At 42.6% G+C, this 21,296-nt stretch overlaps 1 protein-coding gene across 7 annotated transcripts in view; it reads left to right on the top strand.

Moving 5' to 3' along the window:
* col14a1a (collagen, type XIV, alpha 1a) overlaps nucleotides 1–20,713 on the top strand; it is a 91,183-nt gene extending 70,470 nt beyond the window's left edge. For 5 of the 7 annotated variants that reach the window (XM_061777721.1, XM_061777722.1, XM_061777724.1 and 2 more), the window contains 12 exons: nucleotides 88–141; nucleotides 2,269–2,364; nucleotides 2,789–2,842; nucleotides 5,745–5,798; nucleotides 6,676–6,729; nucleotides 6,845–6,916; nucleotides 8,926–8,961; nucleotides 9,704–9,770; nucleotides 10,339–10,530; nucleotides 11,218–11,295; nucleotides 12,888–13,043; nucleotides 17,410–18,406. In XM_061777721.1, coding sequence (XP_061633705.1) covers nucleotides 88–141; nucleotides 2,269–2,364; nucleotides 2,789–2,842; nucleotides 5,745–5,798; nucleotides 6,676–6,729; nucleotides 6,845–6,916; nucleotides 8,926–8,961; nucleotides 9,704–9,770; nucleotides 10,339–10,530; nucleotides 11,218–11,295; nucleotides 12,888–13,043; nucleotides 17,410–17,438 — 942 coding nt within the window. In that variant the 3' untranslated portion in view covers nucleotides 17,439–18,406. Of the gene's footprint in view, nucleotides 1–87; nucleotides 142–2,268; nucleotides 2,365–2,754; nucleotides 2,843–5,744; nucleotides 5,799–6,675; nucleotides 6,730–6,844; nucleotides 6,917–8,925; nucleotides 8,962–9,703; nucleotides 9,771–10,338; nucleotides 10,531–11,217; nucleotides 11,296–12,887; nucleotides 13,044–17,409 lie in introns of those variants that run through there. The other 2 variants (XM_061777725.1, XR_009789166.1) reach the window with 2 other exon arrangements.
* Nucleotides 20,714–21,296: the final 583 nt, after the last annotated feature.

Raw genomic sequence — 21,296 nt, 5'->3', positions numbered from 1 at the left:
ATACATATGTACACATATTTTGGCAGAGGAGTACTTCTTAGTGAAATGATTGTACTATTGGTTGTGGACTGTTATGGTGTGTTCCAGGGTGGTCCGGGGATTCGGGGAACGCGAGGGGACAGGGGCGAACCTGGAGTGACGGTGAGTAAAAGTCCCAGTGTTGCATTTCTGGTGCCACGCTAAACGCATGTAATGCTTCCCTTAATCATATGAACAAATAATTCTTAGCATTCTTTCTTTTTTTCTGTGCCCAAAACAATTTGAATATCTGAGTAACCACGTTTGAGGCAATTACAATTAAACCGGCTTCATATTGAAAAATAAAATGTTTATTAATAAATGTAACATTTTTAAACAGATAAACTGTAACTATTTCACAAAAGAAACTGATTTCATTTCGCCTGAATTTTACCGTCATAAGAGTTGGAGCTACTTTAGTGTTATGTTCTGTCTTCATGAAGTAAAACATGAAAAGTTCACGAGACACAATATATTCTATCTACAGAGAACGCAATTTATAAACTCCTATTCCTACGCAGAGGTCTTGAGTGGGGGTTGAAAATGTAAAGTGCTAAAGATGAAGGAAGTGGCTGCGTGACTTTTTAATGAGTCAAAGACAATACATTGATGTGGTGGAGCTACAACGCTACAGGGGGATGAGAAGGACGTCCCACGAGGAACAACTACAGTAAGGGAGGATCAATAAAAACGCCCACTACATCTCTCACACACTTGCTGACTATACGTTCTAAATATGTATGGTCCACACCTGATCTCCAAGGACAGAACTGCCCCCATCTAGTGTCTGTTGAAGTGTTCAAAAGATGGAATGAAATGTCCTGGATGTGAAGTGCTCACAAACAAAGAGTCTTTTACAATATCGCCCTCTTCGTTCTTGAGGGCATGTCAATAAACATCACTTGGGAAAAGACAGAAAGCAGATTTAAAACCTACTCCTCACAAGGGTCGCGGGCGTGGTGGAGCCAATCCCGGCCATCTTCGGGCGAGAGGCGGGGTACACCTTGAACTGATCGCCAGCCAAAACTGCACGTTAAGCAAAGTGCAATACACATACAGTATATGGATCTAAGGCCTAACATTTTGTGAAAGAAATCATCTGGCAATAGCAACTTTACTAACTTTACCCATCATATTCATGGTTTTATTAAGGATTACCATGCATTGTATGTTTGTATATTTCTGCTACGGTTCGGTGTAACGAGGTTTGCTGTTGCGTGCCAAAATCTTCTTCACGTGCATTTAGTCTGACATATGGAAACCGCGTTTCGGTCAGATAGGGTTCTTCTCACCACTTGTGCTCGATCATGCAAGGTGGCCTTTCAGTAAGTCAATGGGAAAATATGAGTGTCGAGCGATGAACATGAGATGGCCCACCCAGGAATCTTTCTAGAAATTCCCAAGAAGGAAACATGGGCAGAATAGAGGACATTTTGATTCGTCTATGCAGACCATGTGCGTTATGTGACATCCATTTCTGGGTGCTATTGCCACATTGATATGCCACACACATACACTGTCCTCGCCTGCAAGATCACAATTGCTTGGCAGCGTTCTTATCACTGCACTTTCTGCCGAGCTATTTGAAGCGCGCGACTATTCTGTTGACTTCATCCCAACACCAGCACGTTCCCATTCATTTGGAATGTGGAGATAAATTGGGCCGATATTTGGAAAATGACGCATCCGATGTCATTTTAGTTTACTTCATTGTCATTTTTCATTTCATCCATCCATTTTCTTTTACCGCTTATCCTCACTAGGGTGGCGGGCGTGCCGTGCTGGAGCCTATCCCAGCTATCTTCGGGCCGGAGGCGGGATACACCCTGAACCGGTCGCCAGCCAATCGCAGGGCACCATTCGCACTCACATTAACACCTACGGGCAATTTAGAGTCCTCAATCAACCTACCACGCATGTTTTGGGGATGTGAGAGGAAACCGGAGTGCCCGGAGAAAACTCACCCAGGCACGAGGAGAACATGCAAACGCCACACAGGCGGGGCCGGGGTTTGAACCCCGGTCCTCAGAACTGTGAGGCAGCTGTGCTAACCAGTCGCCCACCGTGCCGGCCATTCTCATATTTATTCATTAAATTATGTCATTATTAGTGACTACATTATTCTAAATATTTGATTGACCTAATGTTGTAGCTGCAGAGTAAAAGTGAAATGAATAGCATAGCATTAATTGAGGACTATATTCAAATGATTAGATTGTTCTTTTGTTGTTGTTTTTTGTTTTTTCACAGGGGGCGCAAGGGCCTGTGGGAGAGACCGGCCCTGCTGGACCACCTGGACCGTCAGGACCTCAGGGACCCAGCGGCCTCTCAATTCAGGGGCCTCAGGTAAGATTTGCTTATTGACATTCTCACAATATGTACCTCAAGGATACTGTTGGTATGTTTAATATTAGATAAATTCCACATTCCTAGAAGAATACCAGTGCGTAAAGTTTAAAATTGTAGTCTTGGTCATACATGCATGAGAAATGATATAACGGGAAAAAAAAAATGTGTTTCTTCAAGTGGGCAGAAAGATCACATTGTGTGTTTACTGTATTCACAAGTTCTGTGCTATCAAACAAGTGCCAGCGTAGACTGTCAAAAGATATCCTGCCAGACATTTGTAGGATGTATTCCAGCGCTCGCTCATGTCGGGGCATAACTTGATGAAGAAAACTGATGTTGGTTTCTTTGGTCCCTTGAATATCCGCGGCTGTGATCGCGATCACTCAGACAGCTGACATGCGGAAGACTGTTTGCATTGCAGGGGGCTGCTGGGGAGAAGGGAGAAACAGGAGAGATCGGCCCGGCCGGCCCAATGGTAAGCGTTGTCATCAAGTCTTGTAAAAGTCAGACTAAGCCTGACGTCAAAACTGTTTGCTAGTCGTCCCAGAAATCACTGATTCCAGTCCTTTCCTCACTCCATTTTGGTCATGATCAAAATACAATACGTGATGAATACAAATGGCCGGCCCATGAATTCTCACTCAAGCGCCAGCAGCCTGCGGGCAGACATCAAACGAGCCTTGCGGCCGTAGAAACCCGAAATTCAATGACTTCACCTCATGTTTCATTAAAAGGTAATCGGTATTTCGAGATTTCCGTCATCATCATAACTGATCGTACATGATGTGTCGGTTCAATAAACTGGCTTTTATCCATCTTGTGAAGCAGAAAAAACAGGCTACTGGATGAAATTGAGACTTTACTTTCAAACTCGGTCATGAGCAGGAAAGAGTCACACTTCTACGATTTATTCCAATTGTAAAGTTCGCGTTATCTGTTACTGTCCCGCCAGAGCAAATGAAATATTAATCTGGTTTCTTTCTGTGAGCGCTGTGAGGGCAGTCCCACATAAGCGGTGCTTATCAACTCTGTGTGACTTATAATTTACTTTGGAGTTTTCCGTTTCTATTTAAAGTGGAATCCCTGGCTGACACTCTCACCAAACTCCAAACTCAAAAGAGTGCTGAGTATGAATCTCAGCTGTGAGTATTTGGTTAACAAATGGTCTCCTGTTGAGCATGACCTCCATGTAAGCAATTAACAAATTAAAACAGGGCGTCCCCGCTTTACGATGGAATTGCGTTCCTGCCGAACCCGAATTTGTAGGGAACGGGTGGAGTTAGTCTTTCACTAACCTGACGCGCAAGAAAATTCAGAATTACAGTAAACACTTGTATGAATAACACCATAAACTGTATGGCCATAAATCAACTTCATCATCTTATTGCAACCTGTGCCTGCAGCACCATGTTACCTTGGAATCATGTGATAGAAGTATAGGAACGTGTGCGTGCGTGCTTGCGTGAGGGCTTCCATTTTTCGAGTACTACAGCAAATATCTGTACCGCTCTCTCTCTCTCGCTCTCTCTCTCTCTCTCTCCTCAATCTTCTTTCCTTCCTCCATGTGTGGCCGCAATAAATACCATCCAACCTTGTCATCAAGCATCGCCTAATCTTTTTTTTACTTTGATAGGAAAGAAAATGCTGCTACAATGAACAGCACGTTTGGGCATCCATCTTCCCTATCTCGCTTTTAAATTTTTATCAACGCACGCGTGTGTGTGTGTGTATGTGTGTGTCTGTTAATAATCATGGCGTTAATAACACACAACACACAAACACACCTGGTCACGCCTGAAGAGTTAACTTGTAAAATTATTAAAATGATTCATTTTTAACACAGCTGGGCAGGAGAAGTGACATCATCTAATTATTTAATTGCGGGATTCTGTCTCACTGGGTTTTACACGGACACGATACATTCTGGATACTTTCTGGTTACATTGCACTTACATGCAGAATAAATTCCAGACACATTCCAGAAACAGTACATTCTGGATCAATTCCGGTTACATTCCAGATACATTCTGGATACTTTCCAATTACATTCTGATTATATTGCAAGTATAGTCCGGATACATTCTGGTTCAATTCTGAATATATTACAGATAGATTCTGCATAGATTCCCCACTACATTACAGATCCAGTACATTCCGGATACCTTCTGGTTATTGTCCAGATTACATTTCAGTTACATTCTGGATAAATTCCAGATACATTCTGCAGAAATTCCAGTTACTTTCCAGATACATTCAGGACACATACCAAATACGTTTTGGATACATTTTGCAAACATTGTGGATACATTCCAGACACAATACGGTTACATTCTGGACAGTGGTGAAGGCCTTTCTGCTCCAGCGTGAATGTGCACCGGTGCACAAAGCAAGGTCCAGCAAGGCATGCGTTGGATGAGTTCGGTGCGGAACAACTTGAGAGGCCTTGAGAGATCAACTCTTTTTTTTAATCAATTTTCCAGCTTTATAATACCAACCCTGGATGCGTGATTGAGCTCGCTCTGCATCGTAGCCACAAGCCTCCTCATCTTGCTCAATATTGTCAAGTATTCTTTCAGATGAGTGCATCCTCACTCTGCATTTTACACATTCACTGCCATTCTTTCTACGCACACATTTTGAGGAAACTTTTATCTCTTTTTTTTGTATTTTTTGTATTTTTTGTTTTTTTTGTTGTATCTATTAAAACCCATTTAGTTAAAAACATGCATGATCTGCATACAAATCGTCATGGCATTTAAGCAAAACTGATAACTGTGAGGTAACCATTCATTGTGATCAAATCAATTAATACAATAATAAATACAATAAAATAAAAGTTTTCTTTTTGTGACTGACTCAATGGTATAACTATTATGTCTTCGCTTAAGGTTCTAAATCAGTGATTTCTAACCACTGTGGCACAGCACATTAGTGAGAGATCCTCAGGTTTGCCAATTATCCAATTTCACTTACCGGTAAAGGTTTTTTAAAATGAGTATGGATAAATTATCTTTGCTCATCTAGCTATTCCATCGACATATAATGAACATTTAAATGTTCTTCCACCAGACGATAGAAGGTACAATTAACCTGCTGAGCCACCTGTTGCGACTCACACAGCAGAAAAATAGCTTTTGTGTTCCACTAAACAAAGCGAACATTTCACACTGAGTAAAATTGTAAATTGTGACGAGATCATCATTATTTCAGTATACAGTTTATACTTTTTGTGACCTTTTTTGCTTTAGTGGTGTGCCATGAGATTTGTCCTCATGTAAAATATGTTTTGGCTCAATAAAGATTCAGAAAGATTGTTCTAAATAACGGTGAGCTTTGCTACGATGATTTAAATCTTTGTTTGTTTGTGTTGTGTTTAGGGTGTTCCTGGAAGTCAGGGCTCCCCCGGGAGGGATGGTCCGCCTGGAGCGAGGGTAATGTGTCTTTCGTTACTCGGATGCAACAGATAAAATGCTTTCCTCATTTGCCATTTCGCCCGCTCTCCGATCTGCCGGGCTGTGCCGGTCTACGAAATTACCGATGCATTTTTGTGTAATAGCGAGATGTGAGTCTAGCTTCTCCAGAGTGTCTTTAGTGGTTTGGTCCCAGTGATTGCTAGGACGCTTGACTCCTGGGTGGCTCTTACTCTTCCGTGATTTGTTACTGTGTGAAGAATGTACATTGTGCCGTTGTAGCCGAGTGTTTTCATTTGGACCGATGAAGATCCTCTTGATACCGTAGCTGCCTCCTAAAATGAAACACCGCAGGGAACGTTCTCAGCAATCTTTCTCACCAAACAGGATTTAACCTCGCGAGCGAGCCAAAACACGTAAGGGGAACTTAGAGGCTAGTTGGTTCGAATATCTGGGGGCTTGTATCTTCAGCTGTGTTCAATATTTGAGGAGTTGCATTGCTTTGTGTTGGCTTCGCTTCACACAAGCTGAAAGGAGAGCCACGTAAGGCGAGAGTCCGTGTTGAAAGGGCACCGGGTGCTATTCGGAGAGAGAAAACCGATCCATTATTTCCCGGTTGGATGATAATTCCACATTACAAAGGTTTCCAAGGTGAATAACAGTGGATTTGTGCAACTATGTGCCAAAACTGCAGGAACACTGAGCTGCAATTGTGTAGCTAATGAAAATAAAAATTTTGTAAATCTGCCAATGAAAACTGATTGGAGGTACACGAGACGTGTTATCAAATAGCGCATGATTGTGGGTTTGTTATTTGTATTTTTCAAGAATTGTGCTGCTCTATGTTGATTCTTGAAATTTACGGAAAATAAGAACAGCGTCAACTATATTTTCACAGGGCCTCCCAGGTAATAACGGACCTCAAGGTCAACAGGGGCCGACGGGCCCTCTTGTAAGTTTATGCTTTCTTATAATTAGTCACAGAATACATTTTTGCCGGATACATTCGATTAGGGAGCAATGCTTTCTGTCTCTCCGTTCTCTCTCTCTCTCTCTCTCTCTCTCAGGGAGCCCCGGGTGCACCTGGAGCTCCTGGCCCGATTGGATCAGCAGGACCTCAAGGGGAACAAGGACCTTCTGTAAGTCGATTTATATTTCATCTTTTTTGAATTTCATGGAAAAATAACATCGTGATGATTAAAATTCATGTGACCATGTGCTTGACTTAATCGAGAAAATCAAACAGTTTCTTACGATATCCTTCCTGTGCTCTACCCAGGTGAATTTTGCATCACATATCCTCAGTTTCAAGTACAATTCTTCCCAAGCTCCTTTAGTGTCCTTTTAACTGCTCTCCTCTTATCCTCTAAATGATGCGTTTACAGACTGAAAGCATAAATCGTACTATTAACAAATGCTTCAATTGTGTGTTGTATGTCAACTGGGAATAGCTGTGATACATTCCTTCTAATTGGAAGTGTATTTGTTAAAAAAAAATTAAAACATAAAAAAGTTGCCCAAAAATCAAAAATTATGCAGATTTTTTTTCTCTTAATAAAAAGAGAAATTGTCACATTCAAATGGATGATGGATCGATAGAAATGCAAGAACTGTTCCCACAAAGTTAGCTAGCTAGCTAGCTAGCTAGCTAGCTAGATAGATAGATAGATAGATAGATAGATAGATAGATAGATAGATAGATAGACACAGCAATTATACACAGTGTATAAAAGTACATTTTGTTACATCAGCTCTGCTAAAAACGAGAATAAAATGAAATGAGGAGCAGTAAAATGGAGACAGAGCAATGAGGGAAAAGTTTTCTGGTGTAAATGTACAAATCATGAGATACAGTACAAGGGATACACAAGTCAGCGCCACAGGAGGCTCGTTACTCTTTCATGCCACAAGAAAATATCGAAACAGGACATTTTTAGTGGTAGAGTTGGAATGCGTTGGGGTCAACCGCCAGAGTCTTTTTAATTTATATTCCTTGACATGGAATAAAGCAGCATTATGTTTGTCATCTTGAAAAAGCTGTGATTCCCTCTGAGCTGATTTATGAGCCTCATGTGAAAGGTAAGGTTACGATAAACACGCTGTCATCATGAACTCTTCATCGTCAAGGTCAGACTGCACATGCATGGTCCAACTGGAAAGAACAGCGTATATCCCAAACGAGTGTCCTTGTTAAACGGTGCTTTTCTGTTCCTCCCATTCGGTAGCATCCCCAAGTAGCAAACACAGTTGGTGGTCTCGGTAAAAAATAAATAAATAAATGATAAATAAATAAATGCGGTAAAGAAAATGGTCTCAATCACCATTATATATAAGGAAAATATAGACATTATCATGGAGCAAATGCAAAACCTTTGGACAGCTACCAGAAACGCTTTTATTATTACTAGCTGCTTTCACACTGGCCATGTAAGCCAGCAATTTCACATTTTTTTCCTCCAACTCATTGTCCTGTGCAAGGACTCGGGATGGGGCGTTAAAGTCTGCATCCACTATTGTCGCTGTCGCACTGACATCGCTACGCATCTAATTATCCAAAGGCGCAAAGCCGCAGTGGACGCTTGTCACGCTTTGGCACAAAGTGAGTTTTATTAACACTTTTCTTGTTACTTTAATAATACATTGACTGTAGAGAGAGACTGTCCACCACAATATAATTGTCATACACAAGTTACACAAGCGATAAAACAAGCTTTTTGTTCTAGCACTGTAATATGCTTAACTTGATTATGAAATCCCAGGCAGGTAACGTTGATCTTTTATTTGCCTCAGGATTACAATGTGCTGCACTCTGATATCCGTTCGTGCGCTTGGCAGCTTTCGCGTGTATCTGGCGTGAGCAGATCTGAGATCTGTGTGCTTTACAGTGTTGCCAGAAGCCCCCCGAAGCCGCGGCAATTTTGTGTACACTTTTATGTGCACACAAAGAACCTGTTATCGAAATAGAATAAGCGGAACGGAAGATGAATGAATGAATGAAATGCATCACAACTTCAAAGTACCGATTGTGGTAGTGTATAGTGGTGAGGGGGTATTAAAAGAAATTATAATTTTACTTTCAATATAGTCAGATGTGCCTTCACATCCAAGTCCCGTCTTTATTCTCCTCTTGTGCTTTTTTATTTTGCAGGGTCCTGCTGGTATCAAAGGAGACAAAGGAGAAAGAGTAAGTCTTGCACTTGCACATTTCATCAATTGTGCTTAGAACTATTCCAATTTTGTTAAATGGAAATATTGCTAAGACTCAGCAACGGTGCCTTGATTCGAGTCGCTCATTGTGTTTCTCCCTCGCGCTGCCTGCGAATCAGAAAGCGAATCAAGTCAGTGTTCGCGCCTCGGAAGAGAGTCGCGTTTGACGACAGAGTGATCAGAGAGCGAGGCGCGCGGCTCGCCACCCTGAATGAAACCTTCATCCGACCAATTTCATCTACTTTTACGGTCATTTGTGTCCGACTGCGCTTTATTTATTGGAAGAGAGGAGGTCTCTCCAGGGATGGATTTCTCTCTCTGTATTACAATTTTGTGCCTGGTGGGCATCTTCCCAATGATGAAAGTCACTTCACAGCAATGGGGTGGTGTATGATCATTTAACAGGGACAAGTTAAAACATTTATTGGAAATAGTCACATGAAATATTTAGCGCGCCACTGCCGCCTGCATCTGCTGTGGGTCTGTAATAAAAGAAAGATTTGCTGGAGGGATTTCACAAGCCCTCTGGACGTTTTCTGGATGTTTCCAAATGTTGAATGGCTTTTTACAATGAAAGGGGAGCACTGAGTTCCTCCTCAGATGTGCTCTAAATGGAGGGATTTTTGAGCCTCCAATTATATATATATATATATATATATATATATATATATACTGTATCTCTTGTGTGTGTGTATAACTCGAGTATGTATTTTTCACAGGGTGACGTGCAGTCCCAGGCAGCGGTGCGCGCTATCGCAAGACAAGTGTGTGAGCAGCTCATTCAAAGTGAGTAATAAACGAAACAAAACCCCAGACACATTAGGTACACTCCCACAATATAAGATTCAGTGCCATATTTAGTTCCAAATTTCTGCGGAAAAGTATGATGAATGTTTTTTTTTTTTTTTTTAAATGTGTTTAAATTCATAGTTTGCAGTGGTGTGCGACTGTGCTGCATTATAAGAGGTGTTTCTGTTATTTTGGTTATCTTATTTAGCTACTTGAGAGGAGTAGTGTCAATTAAAGCAGAGAATTAGTATCTTTGTGAAGGTATAATTCTTAATACAGTTCATGTGTCGGATTATATTCTCCCGGTGTTTCAAAGTGCCGGAGACAAGGTACAGCAGCTTCAGACAAATAAAGAAAAGACAACAAAATTGAGCTAAACTGTGTTAAAGGGTTGTTTGTTTGATTTTTAGGGTGTATAATGCAACATGAAAGAGCAGACAGCATGCAGGAAACTCCACAAAATAGAAAAAGAGTTGCTACAAATCAGGCTACTTAAGGGGAAGCACGAACCTTCCCGGTGCCTTCTTGCATCATCATCATCATCGTCAATTCTTCCTGTTTGCAGGCCACTTGTCGCGCTACAACTCCATCCTGAACCAGATCCCAGTCCAGTCGGTCGGGTCAGTGCATCCGGTGCCCGGACCACCCGGTGAGCCGGGTGGAAGGGGCCCCCCGGGACGTCAGGGAGACCAAGGACCAGCCGGCAGGCCCGGCTTCCCCGGTGATAACGGGCAGAGTGGACGGTCAGGAGAGAGAGGTGAGGGACGAAGAGGTTTGAGTGGCATGCGGACAAAATACGACTCACTGGCTTTCATATAGGAAGGATGACATGTGTCAAGATGGAGGCAATCAGGAATGGAATTCCTGTCACTTTCCAAACAAACGTTTCCTCTCACTAATTGGTTGCAGCTCATTATCAATTCTTCACATTCTGCATTGTTTATGTCGTTATCCTAACTTCATCGTTCAATATCTATCTAGTGCAGTCCTTCCCAACCACTGTTGTGCCATGGAACATTATCCAATTTCAGTTAATTGGTCTGAAAATATACAGTACTTTTTTTTACAACACGTAATATATTTCTGTTCGACGTGTGGTGACAGGCAGAACAATAAAACGCCTTTTCATTGGATTGCAGAAGGCCCAATTAAGCGACCTGTTGCCATTCATACGATGGAATAATAGCTTTGTGTTCCACTAAACGGCCCAGATTTCACACTGCGTCGTCCATTTTTGAGTAAATTGAGACAAGGTCTTCGTTATTTCCGTAAATTGACTTTTTGTGAAATCTTTCTTTGTGGTGTACTGTTAGATTTTTCTAAAGTCAAATATATGCCTTGGCTCAAAAAAGTTTGGGAGAACACTGTGGAAATATATTCTTAAGTATGTATGTAGCAGAAATGAAAAATGTGATAACATGTGGTGGTAACATGTTGTCTCCAGGTCTCGCAGGGGAGAAGGGTGAGAGGGGGAGTCCGGGTGTTGGGAATCAAGGACCAAGGGGCCCCCCAGGACCACCAGGTAAGATGAAACCCCATTAAGGCTATTAGACCTTTTGATGGCTTTGGATTCATGTATTTTTTTGTGTGTAATTTAGTGTCCAAGGTATTTGAAATAGCAATCTGGATTTGTATGATCATAGGATTTTATAAAGGGGACTGTAACTAAATTATCATTTTAAAAATGGTTTTAGTTGTCTAAGGGTCAGAAGCTGTAAAGTCAAAAGCGTCATCTAGATTGAATGTCGATTACGTATTTATTGATTTTAATTGACGCAAATCGAATCCCGTCAGTTGAGTTTGAAATCTTTTGAGCCAATGTAGGATTAATGTTTTGTTCCTGCGCATCCGGGTGGGATCTGATGAAACTTGACCTTCTCTGAGCCATTAAGATCCCAGATCATCAATCTTCACACACTGATTTCACGGGTGACAAATGCGAAGGCCTTGGCAGAGGTCTGCATTCTCTTTTCCCATCAGAACTGTCACAGCGCTGCTCGATTATTCTCCAGGCATATCGAATACCAAGTGCTTTAACTCTGGAGATCCTTGTGTTTCTTCAAACAAAACCATATACAGTATGTTTTAGTCGTAGTTACCGGTAAGTAGCTGACACCGGTTGAGCTTTGCTTTCGGATGAAATCCAGAAGTAGCTTGAGGGAGTTTTCCATTTACAGAAAGAACTACAGCGTGATTTCCTCGTTAGCTTCGGGAATTGTCTGCCTCAGCGTGGCGAAAGCCTTGAGTGTCTTTAACACATTCTTGTGACATCTCGTAAAGGCCTCGAGTACGACAGCTTTGACTGAAAGGTGAAGCACGTTTAATGAAATGGTTATTTGACGATCACAATCAATTGGTGAGTCATAATAGGCGTTCTGCACTTTCTCAGCACAGTTTTAAAAGACTTTGCTTTGGAATCAGAAGACAGACCAATTCCATACGCAAATAGAGACTACATGAGTTGCTGGAGAGATAGACCATGTTAGCGGATTGTTGAGGTTCCCTTGATCGAAACCACCAAATCTTGGGCTCAGTTTACCAGTTGGTGTTTATGTCAGAAGAAAGCAAATCAATCAGTACATGAAATCAATGGCAACTGTGGCTGAACGTGGAAGATGATGGTACATACACAGAAATAGTATCATAAACAATTAAAACTGGTCCAATGGGATGCAGCTATGCATTTTGTTTAGATTTTGTTGTTGTTTTTTTGTAATAAAAATCAAACAAAGCCATTTTGTGGTCATTGTGTGATATAGGATAAGATGGGCGACTTTAACACTGCCCAGTAGACTCCTTTAGAAATATTAAAAGGGATGTTATTTTAGAAATGATGGCGAATGGCTCCAAATGGACGCTTAAACAAATTTACTGTAACTTTAGACTACACTTGATGGACTCCATAAAACTCTGCTTGTTATCCGCTCTTTTATCCCGTGGCTTCCTTCGTGCAGAATCGACATGGCAGGCGGCTTCCAAATTCTTTAGTGTCACCGTGTTGCTGGAGCAGCCTGAGAAAGATGAAAGTTCAATGACCTCATCCAGGCTGGATGCCGCACTTTTACTTTTCTTTATTTACTAACTCTGACGCACCTGCTCTGGTTGCATCGTCAGGCTTACCAGGCGAGGGGCGCACGGGCAGTCAGGGGCCCGTCGGGCGGCCTGGGAACCCGGGGGCTCCGGGGAGGCCGGGCAATCCAGGTTCCACCGGACCAGCTGGACCGCCAGGCTACTGCGACCAGAACTCTTGTTTGGGGTACAATGTTGGAGGTAAGCACGCTGGCACACCGGGGATGTCGGAGCAAAACGGAAGGACGAAACCAAAAGCTCAATTGGTATCATCGTAGTACTCGCACTCTGTGCTGAAACAAAAACAAAAACCTTGGCAAAAGTAGCTTGCCACAACCACACAAAAAAAGAGATTCCCTGTTTTATTAAGTTGCATAGTGCTTGTACTGAGAAGAGAAAAACTAATCACTACACATCTTTGCTGCAAGCTAAATTGTGACACGATGATTAGGAACGAACCAACAACAAGCCCTGCATAAGCAAAACAAAACAAACTAACTACAAAATGCTACATTAGCTATTGATAACAACTGAAAATCATTTTTGAATGCCAGAAGCTGGTGCTTTTTAGGTTGGAACAAGAAAAATCCTTCACAACAACATCAAGAGATTCTGCTTATAAGATCTCCATCAATCGTTCAAGCAAGAGCGCAACTGTCAAAAAGGTGTTTTGACCAAGTAAGGTTGCGAAAGTACAGATAGTTATTCTCAAACGCACAAACAGATGTAAAAGAATTAAATTAACCAATTTACTTGCGCAAAGATATCTGTAGAGGGGAGGAGTCTAGGCGTGATCATATTGTGCGGTTTTACGTGACGAAATATTCAGATACTGTAACTCGATAAGAAATCGGAGATTGATTAGATTCTTAGCTCCTATGTAAACAGGCTTATGTGAATATACAGAGGATATCAATACATTTGACTATGGAACAAAATATTATTTATTTGAGTAGTTCAGTTCTAAAAGCCCCTTCTGGAAGCCGTCACCTTATCATGGTGGAGGGGTTTGTGTGTCCCAATGATCCTAGGAGCTAAGTTGTCTGGGGCTTCACGCCACTGGCAGGGTCACCCATGACAAACAGGTCCTAGGTGAGGGACCAGACAAAGCACGGCTAAAAGACCCCTATGATGAAAAATATGAATGGATCTAGGTTTCCCTTGCCCAGACGTGGGTCACCGGGGCCCCCCTCTGGAGCCAGTCCTGGAGGTCGGGCTCGAAGGCGAGCGCCTGGTGGCCAGCCTGCACCCAAGGGGCCCGGCTGGGCACAGCCCGAAAGGGTAACGTGGGTCCCCCTTCTCATGGGCTCACCACCTGTGGGAGGGGCCATAGGGGTCGGGTGCATGGGAGTTCGCCCAACCAGTCTACATGTGTTTTGTGGACTTGGAGAAGGTGTTCGACCATGTCCCTTGGGGGGTCCTGTGGCGGGTGCATTGGGAGTATGGGGTATCGAACCCCCTGATACGGGCTGTTCGGTCCCTGTACGACCGGAGTCAGAGTTCAGGCCGCATATCCGGCAGTAAGTCGGACTCGTTCCCGGTGAGGGTTGGACTCTGCCAATGCTGCCCTTTGTCACCGATTCTGTTCATAACTTTCATGGACAGAATTTCAAGGCGCAGCCGAGGCATAGAGGGGGTCCGGTTTGGTGGCCTCAGTATTGCATCTCTGCTTTTTGCATATGATGTGGTTCTGTTAGCTTCATCAGGCCGTGATCTCCAATTATCAATGGAGCAGTTCGCAGTCGAGTGTGAAGCGGCTGGGATGAGAATCAGCACCTCCAAATCTGAGACCATGGTCCTCAGTCGGAAAAGGGTGGCGTTCCCTCTCCGGGTCGGGGATCCTGCCCCAAGTGGAGGAGTTCAAGTATCTCGGGGTCTTGTTCAAGAGTGAGGGAAGAATGGAACGGGAGATCGACAAGCGGGTCGGTACAGCGTCTGCAGTGATGCGGAATTTGTATCGGTCCGTTGTGGCGAAGAAGGAGCTAAGCCGAAAGGCAAAGCTCTCGATTTACCGGTCGATTTACGTTCCTACCCTCACCTATGGTCACGAGCTGTGGGTCAGTAGTATCCTGGATACAAGCGGCTGAAATGAGTTTCCTCCGCAGGGTGTCCGGGCTCTCCCTTAGAGATAGGGTGAGAAGCTCAGTCATCTGGGAGAATCTCAGAGTAGAGCCGCTGCGCCTCCACATTGAGAGGAGCCAGATCAGGTGGCTGGGGCATCTGATTCGGATGAGGTGTTCCGGGCATGTCCCACCGGGAGGAGACCCCGGGGACGACCCAGGACACACCGGACAGACTATGTCTTTCGGCTGGCCTGGGAACACCTCGGGATCCCCCCGGAAGAGCTGGATGAAGTCGCTGGGGAGAAGTCTCGACTTCATTTCAAGATACCACAGAAAGTAATGACATTTGTGTTTGGTAAATTATTTCTTTGTTGTAACAATGCTTTACCGTTGGAAATTTTCCCTGTTCAAGGGTGCCACATTTGTAGGGAACGTGCATTTGTAGGATAAGCAGCAGAGCTGTGTTTGTGGGTTGCAACCATGAAAGGTTGGCCAAATCTTCTCCGCCGAGCCGACGTGGTTGTGTTGGTCCCTCTGGCACACAAAAAATGCAGTCAAGTGGGTCCCACGGGGTTGACGATAGGAATTGATGGTACTTGTTCTCATTCCAATGGACGTCGCAACTTTTGCGTTTTGCAGAACACCAGGTGCCTGAATGGGCTACCACAAGCTGAAAACAAGAGTGACTGGCAGCAGCGAAACAAGCCGTTTGGCATTGGCAGAGACGATTTGGCAGATTCGTCCAGATGTGGCAGCGTTTGAAAGGGACATAAAAAGGCTTTCCATCAATAGAAGATTTATCGCCAGGAAGCATTGTTACTACAGAGAAATCATCTACCAAACATTAATTTCCTTACTTTAATTACCAATAAATGAATTTTACTTTTTGGAATTGAACTACTGAAATAGTATTATATGATAGCGAGGCACCTTTAAACCATGAATGTGATTTATTCAGACCACTCCGATTGATTCTCCCCCCCCCACCCCCGATATAAAGAATCTCATCTCAATCGATAGTCGTAGTGTTCTATCTAAAACTGTATTCGCAACACCGGAAGGCCCTTGTGTTTTTCTGTTTCTCAGCCTAATTAATTTTGAACGAATGATATTTATTCAAAGTCAAACAAGCCAAATATTCTCCTTCTCAATAATTCATGCAGACATATTAACATTTTATCAACTTCCTCTTTCCACCCAATTTGACCAGTACAAGGCAGCTCCTCCATCTTGTTAAAAAAAAAAAAAAAAAATATATATATATATATATATATATATATTTATATATTAAAACAACAATGTAGGTTCTCACTTTGTTATTGTTCTCATAAACCTCTCAGACAACGCACGCTCATCTGGCTTTTAGAACCGTCGCACTGACAAGTCGATGTATTCGACAACTGTCTGAGTGTGCGCTCGGGTAAACAAACTGCAACCCAGATAAAAGCCCGATTTGAATAATGATAGTGATGAGGAGGCTGCGTGTCTGATAGGCCCGCCGCCTCACAGCCAAGCTATCACGCCTCCAGCAACTTTTGACACCTGTGTCGTCCTCATCGTTTTCATCCATCGAGCCGCTTTCGTATTCCTGGAAGTCATTCAGTCGTAATGTTTTTGTTCTAACTTCTTGTTCTGAATCGTTTGTGGGTGAAACGTTACATCACTTCACTTAATTTGCTTAAATTATAACACCCTTGAAAATTGTGAATGCTGAGAAATCAAGTCAAGAAATTAATTGAGGACAATAACAATAAATTTAAGCCCAATTGGACTTTATGGCACATTCAGTTGTATCAAATCTTGCGTTGCTATGAGGCAGGAGGAAAATATATATATGTATATATATATATATATATATATATATATATATATATATATTTCTTTTTTAAACAACTTCACGTGCTTGCATTTCTTAGCATTGATGCAATAATCTTTTTAGATGTGTTAATACTGTAGACAGTACGATGTATATGTATAGATAACTTTTTGTGTGTAATTATCCCAGTTCATACTCAAAGGCAATTCATTGTGCTTTCTATATCAGTATTATGTAAAAGAAAGCATTTATACTAATGTATAGCCAAAATATTAAGTACAATGGCAAGTTCAAGCACCCCAAAAAATGTTACATAAGCAAAACATATTTTTATGTTTATATAGGTGTACAGTGAATATACATTCAAAGAACACGTACAGTATAAAAAAAATCAATTATGAATTTTGAATTCATGTGGTGTAGTTTAAAGTGCTTGGAATCCTTACTTGCACGTTTTTTTGTGAAGTCCAATGGAGATGTGTCATCATGCCAAAGACTTTCTTTCCGTTGTATTAATTTTCTCCCAGTTCAACACTAACGATTTCCCCGGTCAGGACTCTGCAACCTGCGTCGGTTTTGCAGTTTGAGAGTTCCGAGCGTTTGGTGTCTTCGGGTGTCTCTGCTGTGACGCGAGGTAACATCTCGTTTCCTTCCTCCCTTTCCTCCTCTTCCTCCTCCACGACTCAAGTTCAACGGGACTATGGCAACGATTACTGAGGAGCGTTCTCCGGCCGTCCGCCTCTTCTTCCTCTGCGGCCTGTAGTTTCAAAGACTTCCTCAAGACCTCCATCCTCCTTTGTGATGGAGAAATTGCAAGCATTTAAATCTTAGCCTCCTACTGGAATTAATTTTTTTCAGAATCGCTTCATAAAGAGGCGCATTCAACCGTGCTTTGCTATTCCGGCCTCGTACTTTGAGGCAACCCTGGATTTATAGTTTACCAAAAACAGACCACAATGCTGTTATTATGTGCACACAATGCTTTGGTACCACATCCTCTTCAAATCTCTTCAGTGCTAATCTCGTCTTTCGAGTCCACTAACAAGTGATGAATACTTCTTCCTTGTTGGCTGATTTATTCACTGTTTGCCTGCTTAAAAAATGGGCAGAACCCCCTCGAATTTGGAGCGGGTTTTGTCACTATTTCCAACTTACCAGGGGATGAGATTTCAACCTCTGCATGCTCCTCACGTGGCTTGAAAGCTTCTCTTCTCACAGTGGTGGCGGGGCATGATTTTTATATATATATTTTTTTTGACCCCCTGAGGGCCTCAGGCAAGAACAATGGATCAGCAAATCTTTTATTAAAGAATTGAAGCATGCTTGAAATAGACAAAACCTGCTAGCAGTGGGCTCCATTAGAGATATTCTCCATTTGTGACGAGTCATCGCAGTTTCTACGTGGATGTGGATGTATATGGATCAAAATCAGCCAGCGACAACTGGTGAAGAGCCCTCTGAAGGGGATTGCGTCACTGTTGGTGGGATTTTGGGGGGGCCTAACAGTCCCCCATGCACTTTCCTCTGGAGCTTTTTTCCCCCATCCATGTGTGTGCTACAACTGATCCGCAATGTTCCTCTCACAGTCCAAACTTTGCCTCACGGTGGCTACCAGCTCTACAATCAAGCCTACAACCCTTCTGCAGTAGCTTACAACGACGACCAAGGAGGCCGAGATGATGATGAGGAGGACGACGAAGAAGAAGAGGAGGAGGAGGGTGAAGAGGACCCTCATTACCACGGTTACCCTGCGGGCCCCTCCCGCTCGGAAGACGTAGAGCTGCGGTCGCCCGGCGTGGTCAGGAGGTTTCCCCGCGACGTCGTCGTCATGGAGGAGCGCGAGACGAAGGACGTCCTCACCTCAAGTGCTTGAGTTGCACGTGCGCACACCCCCAGACACACACACATCAGAAGCTGTAGCAGGACGCCTCCACCTTCCCCCCCACCACCACCACCCCCTCCCCTCTCCCGGTGGTTGGCTCCACCTGGTGAAACAATGTAAATATCTTTGTGGACTATTGTATAATATTGCAAAAAGTGCCTGATCTTTGTTTGTTTTCATCGTTAAGGTGAGGCGACGTATGGAAAGCAGTCTGAGCATTGATTCAAAAATCCTTGTCCATGTACTAGTACGCTCTTTGTCCTCACTCGTAAAACAATTGAGCGTACTAGTGGAATGACTGTCTTACGATTTGACATTTCTGTTAAGTAGTAGAATTTTATATCACTAGTAGCACGCAGTGGTCACCAAGAGCACCAACAACAGTCGTACTAGTATGCCAAAGTTGTCGTACAATTGTGCAGAAATAGTGACGAGTGAACTGTATTTCAGCATACAGATTCACCTAGTTGCTGTTTTTCATTTTTCCCCTTTTAATTTTAATTTTTTCCCTCGTTTCTGGGTGGAACCTTCCCCGAAAACGCATATTAGCAGTTTATCCCTGATTATTCAAGAATTTGGGGGATTTGAAAATATTTTCTTTCCCATCTCAGTGATAATGGCCGTCAATTATTTGTATCTTTTATTTTATCCGCAGTGAGAGACCACTGCAAATCTTTTTTTTTTTTTCTGGGGGTCCACTGTACATTTGAAGTGGAAATATGTTACTATAGTAAGACTGTCATTCTATTAGTGCGCTGGTTTGTCTCACTAGTTGAGGGCAAATTATGTACTAGCACATGAACTTTAAGCTGGATATATTAAAAAAAATAATAACAAAATGCCCCAAAAGCTTCCCATGGCCGCCCGCTCATCTTCACGTACGTCTCCTTCTCGTATTCAAAAAGACGACTGATGAGCTGCTTTTTACGTTGGCTGAACATCACATGCTGATTCGTTTCAGCGTGTTCGCACTTGGTTCGGTTGAAAATTAAAGAACCCCGGTGCCGTTGGTGTGAACATGCGAAAGGTGATGCTGGTCTGCTTGCCAGTGCGCTTCCCTTGAGCACAAATGCGAATGTGACACAGAACCACATGAAACATCACAAATATTCAACTGTGAAAAAAAAAAAAAAAAAAAAAAAAAAGGATTTCCTCTCTGCCACTTGTCACTGTCTGTGCGTGGGTGAGTATTGGACAGGCGCGCTTTGTAAAATACATTTTACAAGCTTGTTTGTGACATGCCAATTGGTAAAGGAAATAGCAAATAAAGTCAGCACAGAAAGGCAGCATTTCTGACAGCCTTTGGTCCTGCCATCCATCCATTTTCTGCAGCGTTCAGCAGGGTTTAGGTGAGAGGAGGGGTAAACCCCGGACTGGTCAGTATGTATGTCCACGGAAATAATGATGATCTTGTCTCAATTTACTTGAGTGAGTTAGTGTTTCATCTGGACCCGTTTAAATGAATGTATTATTCAGTTTTACGAAGGGCGAGCGGCAGAGTCACAGGTTAATTGTACCTTTAATTGTTCTGCCTGTCACTATATGTCACTGGCATAGATAGAAGAACAAAGGCAATTAAAAACACCATTTGTAGTAAATAAAGAATCATTTTCAGACTAATGAAGGGAAATGAATACATTTCCTGCGGCACACCTGATCTCTCATGGCACAGTGGTTGCAAATCACTTCACTAACCGTTGTTAAAAGTTAAGTAGTAAAGTCAGAATTACAGGAAATATTGGTATTAAAAAACAACAACAATTGTAGGCCCTTAATATAAAACAGTCAAATGAAAAATGGTTCATACAGTGCAGCTGTAACTGAGCATGCCTTCTTCCTGTGCCGCGTGGTGACATATTCTTACGCCGCTGCACCAACTTGTTGATTGTGCGCAGTTCGTAACCTCGAAACGCCGTATGTCGGTACGGTCGAGAACCGAGGGCCTCCTGTACTACACGACAAGTGTGAACATCGCCTTAACCCAAACGTTATTTCTCTGCACACTGTTGTCTACTTCTCTTCAGCTGTTCGTGAATGAAAATAACCCCACTTGATGTTACCTGAACACTGTGGAATAACATACTTGTTGCTTTAAATTCTGTTATCACTACTCGGTGTTTGTGTTGTCCTAACTTCAATTTCTGTGACATAGAGACATAAAGACGAAGACACTGTGCCACGATGTTGCGCTTTTAGAACCCTTTAGAGTTCAAAACAGCAAGGCAAAGAACAACATTCAAGGTTAAAGCGTTAAGGAACGTCATTCGAAATCAGGTCAAATTTTTGGGTCGAAAAGTTGCAACACACCACATCGAGTCATATCTCGAATTGAACGTGTTGAGAGCGGCTTTCCAGAGCCATAATCATGTTGCCAATATGCCCTCAAAAGCTGACATAATCACTCAGAAACATACATCGACACAAATTCAACTTACAAATCTGCACAAAATCAGTTGATATTCATAAATCCAACTGTCTCCAAAAAGTCACTAAACAACTCCACGGTTTAGTAAACAAAAACCAGAACAAAATCTTTTTCAATACGTCATGTATTCGTTGATTCACCTCAAACAATGACACAATGATAGAACATACCTTTACTACAGTAAATAACGTGTTTAACACAGGACTTCAAGTGTGGTCGAGGTTGCTGTGGCAACATACTGTTGCTGTTTACTTATTTGATTGTTCGA

The sequence above is a fragment of the Phyllopteryx taeniolatus genome, chromosome 6 (genome assembly GCF_024500385.1).
Source record: "Phyllopteryx taeniolatus isolate TA_2022b chromosome 6, UOR_Ptae_1.2, whole genome shotgun sequence".
Classification (NCBI taxonomy): Eukaryota; Metazoa; Chordata; class Actinopteri; order Syngnathiformes; family Syngnathidae; genus Phyllopteryx; species Phyllopteryx taeniolatus.
The sequence above is the reverse complement of the archived record's forward strand: the minus strand, read 5'-3'. Positions and strand labels throughout refer to the sequence as shown.